At 43.6% G+C, this 13,147-nt stretch overlaps 1 protein-coding gene across 9 annotated transcripts in view; it reads right to left on the reverse strand.

Moving 5' to 3' along the window:
- The window catches only part of SUCO (SUN domain containing ossification factor), a 123,395-nt gene extending 112,065 nt beyond the window's left edge, over positions 1–11,330 (reverse strand). For 8 of the 9 annotated variants that reach the window (XM_089299533.1, XM_070077348.2, XM_051857109.3 and 5 more), the window contains exon 1: positions 10,808–11,330. In XM_089299533.1, coding sequence (XP_089155659.1) covers positions 10,808–10,869 — 62 coding nt within the window. In that variant the 5' untranslated portion in view covers positions 10,870–11,330. The remainder of the gene's footprint in view (positions 1–10,807) is intronic. The other variant, XM_051857113.3, reaches the window with a different exon arrangement.
- Positions 11,331–13,147: the final 1,817 nt, after the last annotated feature.

Consider the following 13,147-nt stretch of genomic DNA (forward strand, 5'->3'; position numbering starts at 1 on the left):
AGACATCTACTATCTAGTTCTTTGGCTTAGCCTGCAAAATCCATCATCATCTCCAAAATCTCTGCTTTCTCCTCAGTCTTGCTTACCTGCTCTACCACTCTCACCCATATCAAGTACATTCTCTCTTTAATAAAACCTCTCTGACCTTGACAAGTATCATCTGCCTACTGGAGGCAGGCAGGCAGGGAAACAAACATACACACACACACACAGAAAGAAATAGCCTATATTCATATTAGCAGCACCAGGACATTATATTTCTGTTCATGAAGCACCTGTACTCACAGAAGCAAAGTTTCTGAACTACAAGTTATTTCCCTTAAATCCAAAACTTCCCAGACAACTCAACTCCTACTTTTTTCTTTCTCTAAGCATCGACTATACAATACAGCTTTGTTCACTAACATTCTAATCAGATCTCTTAGAATGTTAGAGAAAAAAGTCTCAGAGTTCATCTAATCCAGTAACACTAACTTTAATGCACACATATATAAATCACAACTTTACCGGGACAAAATTTCCAAGCAAGAATCATAGGCATGTATATTTCTTTAAAAAAAAAAATCTCAGGCCGGCACCGTGGCTCAATAGGCTAATCCTCCGCTTTGCGGCACCGGCACACCAGGTTCTAGTCCCAGTCGGGGCACCAGATTCTGTCCCGGTTGCCCCTCTTCCAGGCCAGCTCTCTGCTGTGGCCCGGGAAGGCAGTGGAGGATGGCCCAAGTGCTTGGGCCCTGCACCCGCATGGGAGATCAGGAAAAGCACCTGGCTCCTGCCTTCGGATCAGCACGATGCACGGGCCGCAGCGCTCTGGTAGCAGCAGCCATTGGAGGGTAAACCAACGGCAAAAGGAAGACCTTTCTCTCTGTCTCTCTCACTGTCCACTCTGCCTGTCAAAAATTAAAAAAAAAAAAAAATCCCATGAATAAACCTAATGTTCATTCCTTCGTAGGGCAATCCAGGCTATCCATTTTCAGAGGAGAAAACTGATACACAGAAAAGGTAAAGCAACTTGTCCAATGCCACCTAGCAGCCTACTGATAGTACAATGTGGTGATAAAGTACAGGCTTGGGATTTGGCCTACTAAATTTCTGGTGCTGTATTGAATGCATGACTATTGAAGGGTTGGTACTGCGGTTTAGAAAAGAAAGCCACTCAGTAGCTAAAAGAAGTTAAGACAAAGTTAGTCATTTTATTGTTCTCTTTCTTCATCTTTAAAATGGGGTGTCTATCCCAAAAGTGCTCTAATGAGATCAATGAATTAATATATACAAAACATTTAGAAGAGCTCAATAAATGTTCACTCTTAATAATGCAACCAACAACCAACAAGACTTAGTTTTACGCCCTATCTACCACATTAGTACAGGTAATGTGACAACCACAGCTGAAGTCTCATGCTTCTTTTGTATCCCTCATCACATCAAACGCATTGTGAGTAAACAAATAAAATTTTCAGTTCATGGATTCCTATTTCTGAACTGACACCTAGGCCTTCCTACTTCTACTCCATAAGCTATTAATGTATCCAGACTACGTGAATAATAAAACTTGGGGATGGTGCTGTGGCGTAGTGGTAAAGCCAATGCCTGCAAGTGTCAGCATACCATATGGGCTCTGATTCCAGTCCTGGATGCTCCACTTCCCATCCAGCTCCCTAATAATGGCCTGGGAAAGCAGCAAAAGACAGCCCAAATCCTTCGGCCCCCGTACCCAAGTAGGAGACCTGGAAGAAGCTCCTAGCTCCTAACTTCAGATCAGCCCAGCTCAGCTATTAAGGCCATTTAGGGAGTGAATGAGCAGATGGAAGACCTCTCTTTAACTCTACCTTTCCTTTTTTTAATTAATTTATTTATTTTTAAACTTTTATTTAATAAATATAAATTTCCAAAGTACAGTTTATGGATTAAAATGGCTTTTTCCCCCCCATAACTTCCCTCCCACCCGCAACCCTCCCATCTCCCACTCCCTCTCCCAATTCCATTCACATCAGGATTCATTTTCAATTATCTTTATATACAGAAGATCGATTTAGTATATATTAAGTAAAGATTTCATCACTTTGCACTAACTCTACCTTTCAAATAAATAAATCCTTAAAAAATAATAAAACTTATATAATAGTTATTTACTATGAACAGGGTGTTGTTCTAAATACATTTTCTCCCAGGAGATTACAAATACAACATAACAATACAAAATTGGCCTAGTTATCTATGAGCCACATTAATGCTGTAAAATATTTAACAAAGTTGAGTACCTTTTTATAAAAAATGTAAAATCATTTTAACTAGCAATTCATTATGAAAATTAAGTCCTAAAAGAAAGCAAAACTTCTAAGAAAACATCTGGATTTCAGAAACAAATGCAATTTTACTTTTTGAAATTACTTTAAAATATGTTTTTGAAAAACAAAGCAGACAACATACAACTGGCACTGAAGTAGAATCTGAAACATGTAAATAATTAAGGTTCAAGTAGTAGGTATTTTGTTTCTTTTTAGTTAAATATAAATTACTAAACAAATATTGTACACATATAAATGTTTCCACCTGAACACTACTTTAGGAAATAATAAAGCATTTAAATGTTTTATGCTTCTCTCTTCCCTTTCATTATTAAAACTGTACATATCGGTTTGAGGGCAGCTCTGTTTCCAATTCCAGCTTCCTGCTAATGCACACCCTGAAAAACAGTATGATGGCTCAAATACTTGGGTCCCTCCACCCAGCACAGGTTGATATCTGGGCTCCCAGCTTTGGCCTAGGAGCAGATGAACAACCAAAATTTCTCTTTCTCTGCCTTTCAAGAAAATAAAAAACAAAGGAAAAAGAGAAGAAAAAATATCTGTCACCTTTTATTGTATACAAGGTTTAAGTTTCACACAAGGATGTCATACCAACTTTCACAGACTTTTTCCCATTAATGGAACCTGGCTTCATCTTATTTGTCCAAAGGTATGTGACATCATTTATAATGACACAACACCTTTTGTACCCTCTGGTTTCTTAGGAATATATATCTCAAAGCAAAGATGAACTCTCTTCCCAAAATCTTTCACATTAAATTCCACCAAAAAAAGACCATTTTGAAAAAGCCAGCAAGTGATATGTACAGGAGGAATTTTGAATGTTATTTTATTCTGGAAAAAAAAAAAAAAAAACACAAATTCAGAGTCTTCAAAAAGAGATAGAAGCAGAAAACAAGCAAAAAATTTCTCAAGATTAAAGACAGCAGGAATTTTTGGTGTTTCTGGTCATCATTTCAGAAGAAACAGCTTACATATACATTAACAAGAAAGAAATTGGCAAAATTATCAGAGAAAAAGTAACAAAGTGTACAGAGCAAAAATCACAAATCAGGAAATAAATCTCTACAGTCAAAGAAAATGGGTTAACATAAGGAGGGAAATCACTACTAAAGTCAAAAGGCCAACACTTTGATTTAGGCATTTATTAACTCTTAATGTGACCACAACTAAAGAGCCCTGCCTCCAAATGCTATCCCCACCAATCCACTCTTCCCTCCACAGCAGTCTAATTAAAAGATCAATATGACTTCACTCTCCTATTTTGTTTAAATAACCATACTTGCTCATCCTATTTTAGATTAAAATCACAGCTCCTCTGCAGGACAATCGAATCCCTTCAAAACCTAATTACAGCCTCCTTCTTTTCCATCTCTCCTCACATCTACTCTATAGTCCAGACAATGCAGCAACAGAAATGCTCCCTCAGCCTGGAACAAAATTTTCCCTGAGGCTCACAGACATAATTTGTCCAAGGGTATATAGTTGGTGATAGAATGGTAACAATATTAATTCTTCCTTTGATACTCCTAAAGACTTTTTACTTAATATTATTATTTATTTTTCTTTGAAAGGCAGAGTGACAGAGAGAGAGGAAGGGAGGGAGGGAGAGAGGGAGAGGGGGATGGGGGGAGAGGGGGATGGGGGGAGGGGGAGAGAGAGAGAGAGATATCTTCTATCTGCTGGTTCACTTCCCAAATGGCAATAACAGCCTAGGCTGTACCAGGCCAAAGCCAGGAGTTAGGAATTCTATCCAGGTCTCTCATATGGATGCCAGGGTCCAAAGTACTTGGGCCATCTTCCACTGCTTTCTCAGGCACATTAGCAGGGAGCTGGATGAAAAGCAGAATAGCTGGGACATGAATCAAGATCCAATATGGGATGCCAGGAGCTGGCTTAACCCACTGCAGTACCCTTAAAGGCCAGCCTTTTAACTACCTCTGTATTTGCCAAATGAATGAGAACTGTTTAAATGTCAAATTCTCATTAGTCTAAATATGAGCTTCTCCAGAATTATTTGTTGGAGTGCAGAAAGAAAAGATTAGTTTAGTTTTAAAAAATAAATTAAGCTTTACTAATATTAACATAGAGATCATACTAGGTCTGAAGGTCTGATAGGCACTCATCAAGAACAGCAGGGACTATAGTGAGAAACCCCAGGAAAATGTAGAAGTTCCACAAAGAGTGGGATTTACTTCCAGCACATCATGATTCACTGTAGTTGATATATGCATAATTAAGTAGATTTAGAAATTACTTAGTTTCAACCAAAATGGCTTTCAACAAGAAAAGTACCTTTTAAAAAATTCCTAGAGTCAAGCATTTGGCCCAGGGATAAAGGCACTGCTTGGGATGCCTGCTCCACTTAGTAAACTGTTTGGGTTGCAGTCCAGGTTCCAGTTAAAATTCCAGTGACCTAGGCCAGCACCGCGGCTCATTAGGCTAATCCTCCGCCTTGCGGCGCCAGCACACCAGGTTCTAGTCCCGGTTGGGGCGCCGGATTCTGTCCCGGTTGCCCCTCTTCCAGGGCAGCTCTCTGCTGTGGCCAGGGCGTGCAGTGGAGGATGGCCCAAGTGCTTGGGCCCTGCACCCCATGGGAGACCAGGAAAAGCACCTGGCTCCTGCCATCGGATCAGCGCGGTGCATCGGCCGCAGCACACCGGTAGCGGCGGCCACTGGAGGGTGAACGAACGGCAAAGACCTTTCTCTCTGTCTCTCTCACTGTCCACTCTGCTTGTCAAAAAAAAAAAAAAAATTCCAGTGACCTAATAATGTACACCTAGTGAAGCAGCAGGTGATGGCTCAAATACTTGGATCCCTGCCACCCATGTGAGAGACGCAGACTGAATTCCCGACTCCTGGCTTTAGCCTGGCCCACCTGACTGTTACAGGCGTTTGGAAAGTGAACCAGCAGATGGAAGGTCGATCTCTGTGTCTCTATCTCCCTCTTTCTTTCTCCCTGCCCCTCAAGCACATTAAAAAAAAAACACACACACACACTTCAAAACTTGCAAAGATAATAACACAAAACACAAGCATAAGCTAGTAAGAAAATGACAGAGCTAAGATTTCTAACAAATACAAGTTACACCTCCTCTGCATTATGGTATAAAATAATCTACTAGCATGGGGCCGGCGCTGTGGCATAGCAGGTGGAGCCATCACCTGCAGTGCCAGCATCCCATGTGGGTGCTGGTTCGAGTCCTGGCTGCTCCTCTTCCGATCCGACTCTCGGCTATGGCCTGGGAAAGCAGTAGAGGATAGCCTAGGTCCTTGGGCCCCTGCACTCGCATGGGAGACCAGGAGGAAGCTCCTGGCTCCTAGCTTCGGATCAGCACAGCTCCAGACGTTGCGGCCAACCGGGGAGTGAACCAGTGGATAGAAGACTCCTTTCTCTCTGCCTCTCCTCTCTCTGTGTAACTCTGTCTTTCAAATAAAATGTATATATATATATATTTTTTTTTTTTTTTTTTTTTTTTTACAGGCAGAGTGGACAGAGAGAGAGAGAGAGACAGAAAGGTCTTCCTTTGCCGTTGGTTCACCCTCCAATGGCCGCCGCGGCAGGCGCGCTGCGGCCGGCGCACCGTGCTGATCTGAAGGCAGGAGCCAGGAGCCAGGTGCTTTTCCTGGTCTCCCATGGGGTGCAGGGCCCAAGCACTTGGGCCATCCTCCACTGCACTCCCAGGCCATTGCAGAGAGCTGGCCTGGAAGAGGGGCAACCGGGACAGGATCCAGCCCTCCGACCGGGACTAGAACCCGGTGTGCCGGCGCCGCTAGGCGGAGGATTAGCCTAGTGAGCCGCAGCGTCGGCAATGAATAAATCTTAAAAAAATCTACTGGGTCAGCCACATGGCTCTCACTAAAAATAATTAATATTTTAATGAGAGCAAAACAGTACCATTTAACAAAAATGGTATTTTCTTATTCACCTTTCTTAAACATCTAACTTGTATAATTTATTATGTATTCTATTACATTAATGTCATATTGGTACATGCAAATAACAAAAAATAAAGCACATATTGAAGGTACAAGCACAAGATTTCACTAACTAGGGAACATATTCAGAATATCCATTGACTAAAGCACAGATCCAAGTCTTTCTCCTTTTTAGGATGATAATCAACATTCCCAGTTTCCTGAGGGCTGATGTGATATGGTAAGCAGAACAATGTATGCCCTACCAGCACCAAACACTGTATCCTAATCCTTAAATATGTTGCTTTATACATTATAAGTAACTTTGCAGGTGAGATTAAGAATTTTGAGATAGGGGATTATCCTGTATTGTCTGAGTGAATTCAATGTAATCACAAGAGTGAGGGAAGATCAGAGGGAGGGAGAGGCAGGAGGATCAGTCATTAATTGATGTGAGGACAGAACCAAAAGTAGGAGAGGCATGCAAGAAAGGAGACAGAATGGCAGCAGCCTCTAAGAACTGAAGAAATCTATCATATTCTCCCCCTCAAAGCCTATAGAAAGAACCAGTTCTATTGATACCCTAACTTCAGCCCAGTGAGATTTATTTGAATTTTGGTCCCCAGATCTGTAAAATAATAAATATGTATTGGTTTAAGTCACTAAATTTGTAATTTTTTAGACAACAGGCAATTAATACAAGAGATTCTTAAGATATGAGATTTTCAGTGCTAAAACCAAGACAAGTTGGTCACCCATCTTTAGTTTTCGATGCTCATAAAAATACTAGTAGGACTAGTGACTAGTGCTGCAGCTCAGCAGGTTAAAGCCATGGCCTTCAGTGCCAGCATCCCTTATGGGCACCAGTTGGAGTTCCAACTACTCCACTTCCAGTCTACCACCCTGCTAAGGCACCTGAGAAGGCAGCAGAGGATGGCCCAAGTGCTTGGGCCCCTGCACCCATGTAGGAGACCCAGAAGAAGATCCAAGCTCCTGGCTTCAGCCTGGCCCAGCCCTAGCTGTTGCGGCCATTTGGGGAGTGAACCAGTGGATGGAAGATCTGTCTCCCTCCGTCTCCTCCTCTTCCTAATTCTGCCTTTCAAATACATACATAATTTTTTTTAAAGTGTCTGTTAAATGGTTTTGTGATGAAATAGATAAGATATTTGTAGTGTTTTACAAAGATCCATCATATATGTTATCTCATTTTATCCTCCTAACAACTCTGTCAGAAAGTTTTCCCAATTTGATGATACAAGAACTATGGTTCAAATAAATAACATGTCTGAGGACATATATTTTAGGAAACTGGCACAGTTTTAGCCAGGTGGCCGCATGGCCCAGCTACCTGAGCCAGGCTCCACCCCCATCCTAATGGGATTCCCTGCTCCTGCTTCCCTGCCCGCCCTCAGGCAAAGTTTTAAAAGGGCCTGTTCCTGAACACGTGCTCTCACGCATGGCCCTTCTCTCCTGGGCTCTCTTGGCCTCTCTTGGCTCCTCTCCTCCTCTCTGCTCTGCTCTATCTTCTCTCCTCACTAGCTCCTCTCCTTTCTCTCTTATACTTTCTCTCTCCCTTCGCCGCCCCTTCACTCCGGTCTGCTGGGTGTTCCCCAATAAACCCTTTCCCTTACTCCTGTGTTTTTTGCTAAGGCTAACATTAATATGTAACAATATATCTAGTAAGTGATGGAACCAGAGCTAGAATATAGTTCTTCTGATGATCACGGTAGTCAGGAGCCTGTGCTGCCTAGGTTCAAACTTAAGCTCCAACACTTAACAGCTACATAGTCAAGTTGCTTAGCCTCTCTACTTCCTCATCTGTAAAATACAAAATGAAGTTAGTAATAATACCAAGTTTAGAACTGCGAAGACTAAGGTGCTAAAAGGAGTAAAGTACTCATTCCTGACACAGGCATAGCTGAACTGTTACCACTGCTCTGCGATATGGCCATTCTGCATTTATATTTAAAATACTTTGTACTACATGATCAAGAGCACATAAAGGATGCAAAAGGAAAAAATAGAGATCAGAATGAATAATGAGATGGATAGGATGGTTTTTCTGTGAAGGTAATCTAAGGTTAGTACTCTAGGATGGAAAAGCAAAAGCAGAGTGGAAACACAATCATAACTCCATAAAATTATGACTTGATAAATAAGGCAATAAAATTCAGAAATATTGGTAGGATGGGGGACATTAGACACTAGAACATTGTAGTATAAACATATAGACCTCAATCTACAAAACAGAAATGGATCAAAATATCTGGAGGCAATTTCTGAATGACAAAGAAGACAAAAATAACTACTAAGAGGAACTCATCAACTCTTTCATAAACCTTCTGTATAAATCTAGAACGGTTCTGTGTACCCATTTCTGTTAAAAGAGCTAGAAACTAACATATTAGACTTAGACTACAGCCAAAAGTCAGACCTCTAGTTAAGTCCATGACATAATTCCAACTTCCAAGAATCTCAAAAGATAAAATATATCTTTTCCTAATCATCAACCATGCAACACTGTCCTTCCCCAATCTCATTATCGCATTAAAAAAAAATGAAGTCTACATATCCTATTTTTATGCCTTTTAATAGCTTCACTAAATAATTTTTATCTATAAACCTGCTACTCCAAACAAATCTCAAAATATATTAACTCACAGCCTCTAAAACTTTTCAAACTTAAAAGTGAGCTTTTCACTTTGAGAGTCAACAAATTCTACACAACTTTACGACTACTATTTTCAGTACTATGTGACTGGTTTTTTTCCCCCTCAAAGATCCTGATCTCCTCACTACTGTTAATAAATATAGCAGAGAAAACACTGAAGTTAGGTTACACACAAAATATAGCCTAAAATTCCCCAAATAATTGAAGCACAGTTAATATAAATTTACAAATGATTTTAAGAACCACTATTTTAAAGCTTGTTTTCATTCCCACCATCCAATTAAAACAAAATCAGAATACTGGTACATTATAAACTTGAATGAAAAGTGGAACCTTAGCCATTTCAGGAAGTGCTGATGAATAGCCCAGTCAAAAGATGGAAAAGACAAACAGAAAGAGGAAAGAAAATACATGACCTACAATGAGACAAGCTCCAGAAAAGAGGCGAATTTAAAACGGTAAGTATACTCATCTCCTACAGACACTTCTTAGCATTGAATACAATGATATTAAAAAATACAAGGAGGGGGCCCCCTGTGCTATAGCTGAGACACTGGCATTCCATATGGGCATCAGTTCATGTCCCCACTGCTTCACTTGTGATCCAGCTCCCTGCTAATGCACCTGGGAAAACAGAGGATGGCCCAACTATCTGGATCCCTGCACCCATCTGGGAGACCCAGATGCATCTCCTGGTTCTTGGCTTTTAGCCTGGCCCAACTATGGCCAGCAATTGCGGCCATTTGGGAAGTGAACCAGTGGATAGAAGATCACCAGTGGAAGAAAGATCTCTGTCTCCCTCTCTCTGTAACTTTCCCTGTTAAATAAATAAGTAAACTTTAAAATTAAAATGTAAAGGTGGTTGCAGGGTAATTATACTGGTTTTACTAATTGGGTTCAGAATGGAAAACAGGAGGAGAAATTTTTTTGTTCCCTAACACTTCTATCATCTTTCCAAATCAAAATTCCTCAGCCAGGCAGGTGTTTTGCTTTCCCTTTGTTTATGCGGGGCTTTTACTAAGCAACAATTCTAAAACTTCAGTGCCTTTGGAATCCATTAGGCACCCATCAAAATGAAAATACTGTTGAGTCTTTGCAGAAATAAGTTAAAAATTTTAATACAATATATAGAAAATCGTTTTAGCTGAAGAAACATCTTTGCAGTCATCAAACACGAGTCATCTATAACGAAATCCCCTGGTTTCTAAGTCCACTGATGGTAATCCTTCGATTTACAAACTCTCCTTGCTCCTCAAAAAACCCCCAATGTGCCTGGGATGAACAGAAACTCCATAAAGTTTTCGGGACAAACCACTCTTCTCGCCTTTTTAGTATTTACTCTTCCGGTACTAAAGGGACATAACCAAAAACTACTGTACACTCTACAGCTAAGACACCCTCTCCACTAACGCAATCGAAAAGGCACTTAATAAAGCCCCTAAACTTTCCAAGAACAGCAGCGCCAAGCGTACTCGGGGCCAAAGATTGTGCAAGAAATGGCCACAGGAACGGCTGCTTACCTAGGACTCTCAACCTCGCGTTTTTAAAATCGTTTGTCCGGAACCTTACCACACCTTGAAAGAAAAACGACCGGCAGCGAATCTGAGCGATTTACCTACTACCATCGATCCGAACACCACCCCAGATCCCGCGCCGTCCCCAAGGGGGCCAGAAACTGACTCCACAGGCACTTGGCGGTCTCCACTACTCCCTTTCTCGCCCACTTAGGCTCTGTAAATTCCAAAACACATCCGGGCCAGCCACCGGGTGAGTCGCGAAGCAATCTGTTTGTCCCTTCCAGGGGGCCTGGGAGACCCGCGCCCTAAAAGCCACTGAGACCCGGGGAGGGGGGGGTGTGACCCGGGCCGCTCCCCCCACCCCAAACTCCCGTGTAGTCGCGGCTACTCACCAGACCAGGGAGCACAAGGAGAGGCAAGAGATCAGGGCCAAGGCCCGCCGGTACTTCTTCATCTTCTCCTCCTTCTTCCCCCTGCCAGAAGGCGGCACATCCTCCCGGCAGCCGCCACTGCCGAGGCCAAGATGGAGGAGCCGGAGCAGGAGCGCGAGGATGGGACCGAGAGTCCTAAGGGCTGCGGCGTTGGGGGAGCGGCTCCTCGGCGGCTCGCGTCCTGGCCGCCCTCTCTGAGGGGCCCACAGCGGCGGGGACAGCGGCGCCTCACACGAAGACTCCTGGGACTGCCGCTGCGGCCGCCGGCTCGTCCTCGCCCGCCTCCTCCAGCCGGCGCCGCCGCCACTGCCGCCCCATATCCCCCCCGCCCGCCCCGGCCCTCGCTCCGTGCTGCCGGCGACCAACGGCCGCCGCGTACTCGCCTCTCAGCAGCCAATCGCCAGCGGGGCCGCGACACCTCACACACCGCTGAGCTGGAAGGAGACGCGTCACCCACGTCCCGCGGCGCTCGCACCCCCACCAGGCTCCGCGCGGGACACGCCCCCTTGGACGTCTCCGGCCGAGAAGCCAGAGGGAGGGGAACCTACAGCGCCAGAGCCTACACGGCCGCTGCCCCGCCCACCCCCCGGGTCCCGCCTACTTCCCGGCTCACGTTCAAGAAGTGGGGAGGAGCCCGTGATCCTTAGCCTGCCTCCTCACAAGGGCCCGCCCCTCGCCCGGAGCGCGCTGAGTGCGCGCAGGGCCCCTTGGGAGTTGTAGTTCGCCTTCCGGAACCTGTTTTTCACTGTCTCTATCCCTCCTAGAGTCTACGCTGTTGAGGAAGAAGTCTGTGGTTTTCCCTTCTCACCACGAGACTGACCGACTCTGAAATTGTTACACTCAGTTTCCCTCTCTTGAGCACGGCTCCTGGAATGACCTAAAATAATTGGACGGAGCAGGGAAACAAAACTACACTAATAAAATTTAAAAGGCAATTTCCCCGTAGCAATGGGCCTCGCCCATTGAGCAAGATTCTGATTGGTAGGAGGAAAGGGGCGTGCTAGGATTTCCTCTTATTTCATTGGTTGACGTGAAAAGCCTTTCTCTCCTTTGACACACCCAGAATGCCGCGGCCCGCCGGATTCCTCAGCCGAGGACGTCTTGGTGCATCTCTCTTCTGTTAGTTCCGAGCTTTGGGTTCGCTGGAGGTGGCCTTGGGATTCACCAGAAGCAGTGAAGGCGTTCGCCTACACCCATGTGTCTGTCGCTGTAGTCTGGGGCGAGAACGAAATGACCGATTGTCCACGCTAGGAACCTGCAGAAGCGTACTCACCCCTCCTTTTCTGCCACAGACCAACCTGGAGGGCCTTCGGAAGCTGGCTTAGGAACTTCTGCCAGGAATTCCCAAATTCCGACCGCTTCTCCTCCCAAGCGCCTCACTGGTCCTGAAAGATCCCCTTCTGCTCAGGGAGATGGCATTTGGCCTGTGGCCTAGTGTGTTCCTTCATCTGTCTGCGGCGAGATGATCATTCCAGAATATACATATATATTTGTTTATATATATACATACATACATAACTCAGTGTGTCAACCTTGTCTTTGTTGTCAGGAGATTTTGCTCAGAAAGTTTCCAGACAAATCAGAGAGAGGCTGCAATTGTCTGTGCCTTGGAATATGGAAAGAGGTTTAGCGTGCAAAATGTCTTAAAGCAGACGTTACATGTGGCCATAGGAAAACAGCTGAGCAAAATACCCAATTAACACCTAATTCTGAGGTGTGTAATTTCCTTATGAGCCTTCTAAATTGGATTGTTAATTTTTGTTCCCAAGGAACTGAATGACTCATTCTCTAATCTTTGGACATCAGTCAACATATATAGATATTAGAGAAATTCTAAAAAAGATAATTTTGGTTTTAGATGAGTTCATCCTGAACTACTTTTTCTGGCAATAATTAGGTAACAATTCCACTATCTGTTGAGCCATAATAAAACCCTTTTATCTATTTCCCACTGCAGGAGGCAAGTATGTGTCTCACCCAAGATCAGTATCAAATGATCCCTATTCATGTTAAAAAGAAGGCATAGGCAATTAAAGGATAGGAATTATTTCACATTAATTATCGTATTAGACATGCTTTTCATCTTACGCCAGGGCCAACATTATTTGGGACAGTAAAAGGTATCCCTTAGCTAGTCCTCAGTAGATCACAGCCAAGGTAGTTCCATTAGAGTACATATGCATGCCTAGCCTGGAAAGTTTTCAGACTTCCTCTCTGAACTCCTATCTCGCTCATCCCAAACATGGAAACCCACAATGACTTTTGTACCAAGTCCCTGAAATGGTCTTTTGGAAGATGTGA

The sequence above is a fragment of the Oryctolagus cuniculus genome, chromosome 7, assembly GCF_051225735.1.
Source record: "Oryctolagus cuniculus isolate XC-2025 breed Fujian yellow rabbit chromosome 7, ASM5122573v1, whole genome shotgun sequence".
Classification (NCBI taxonomy): domain Eukaryota; kingdom Metazoa; phylum Chordata; class Mammalia; order Lagomorpha; family Leporidae; genus Oryctolagus; species Oryctolagus cuniculus.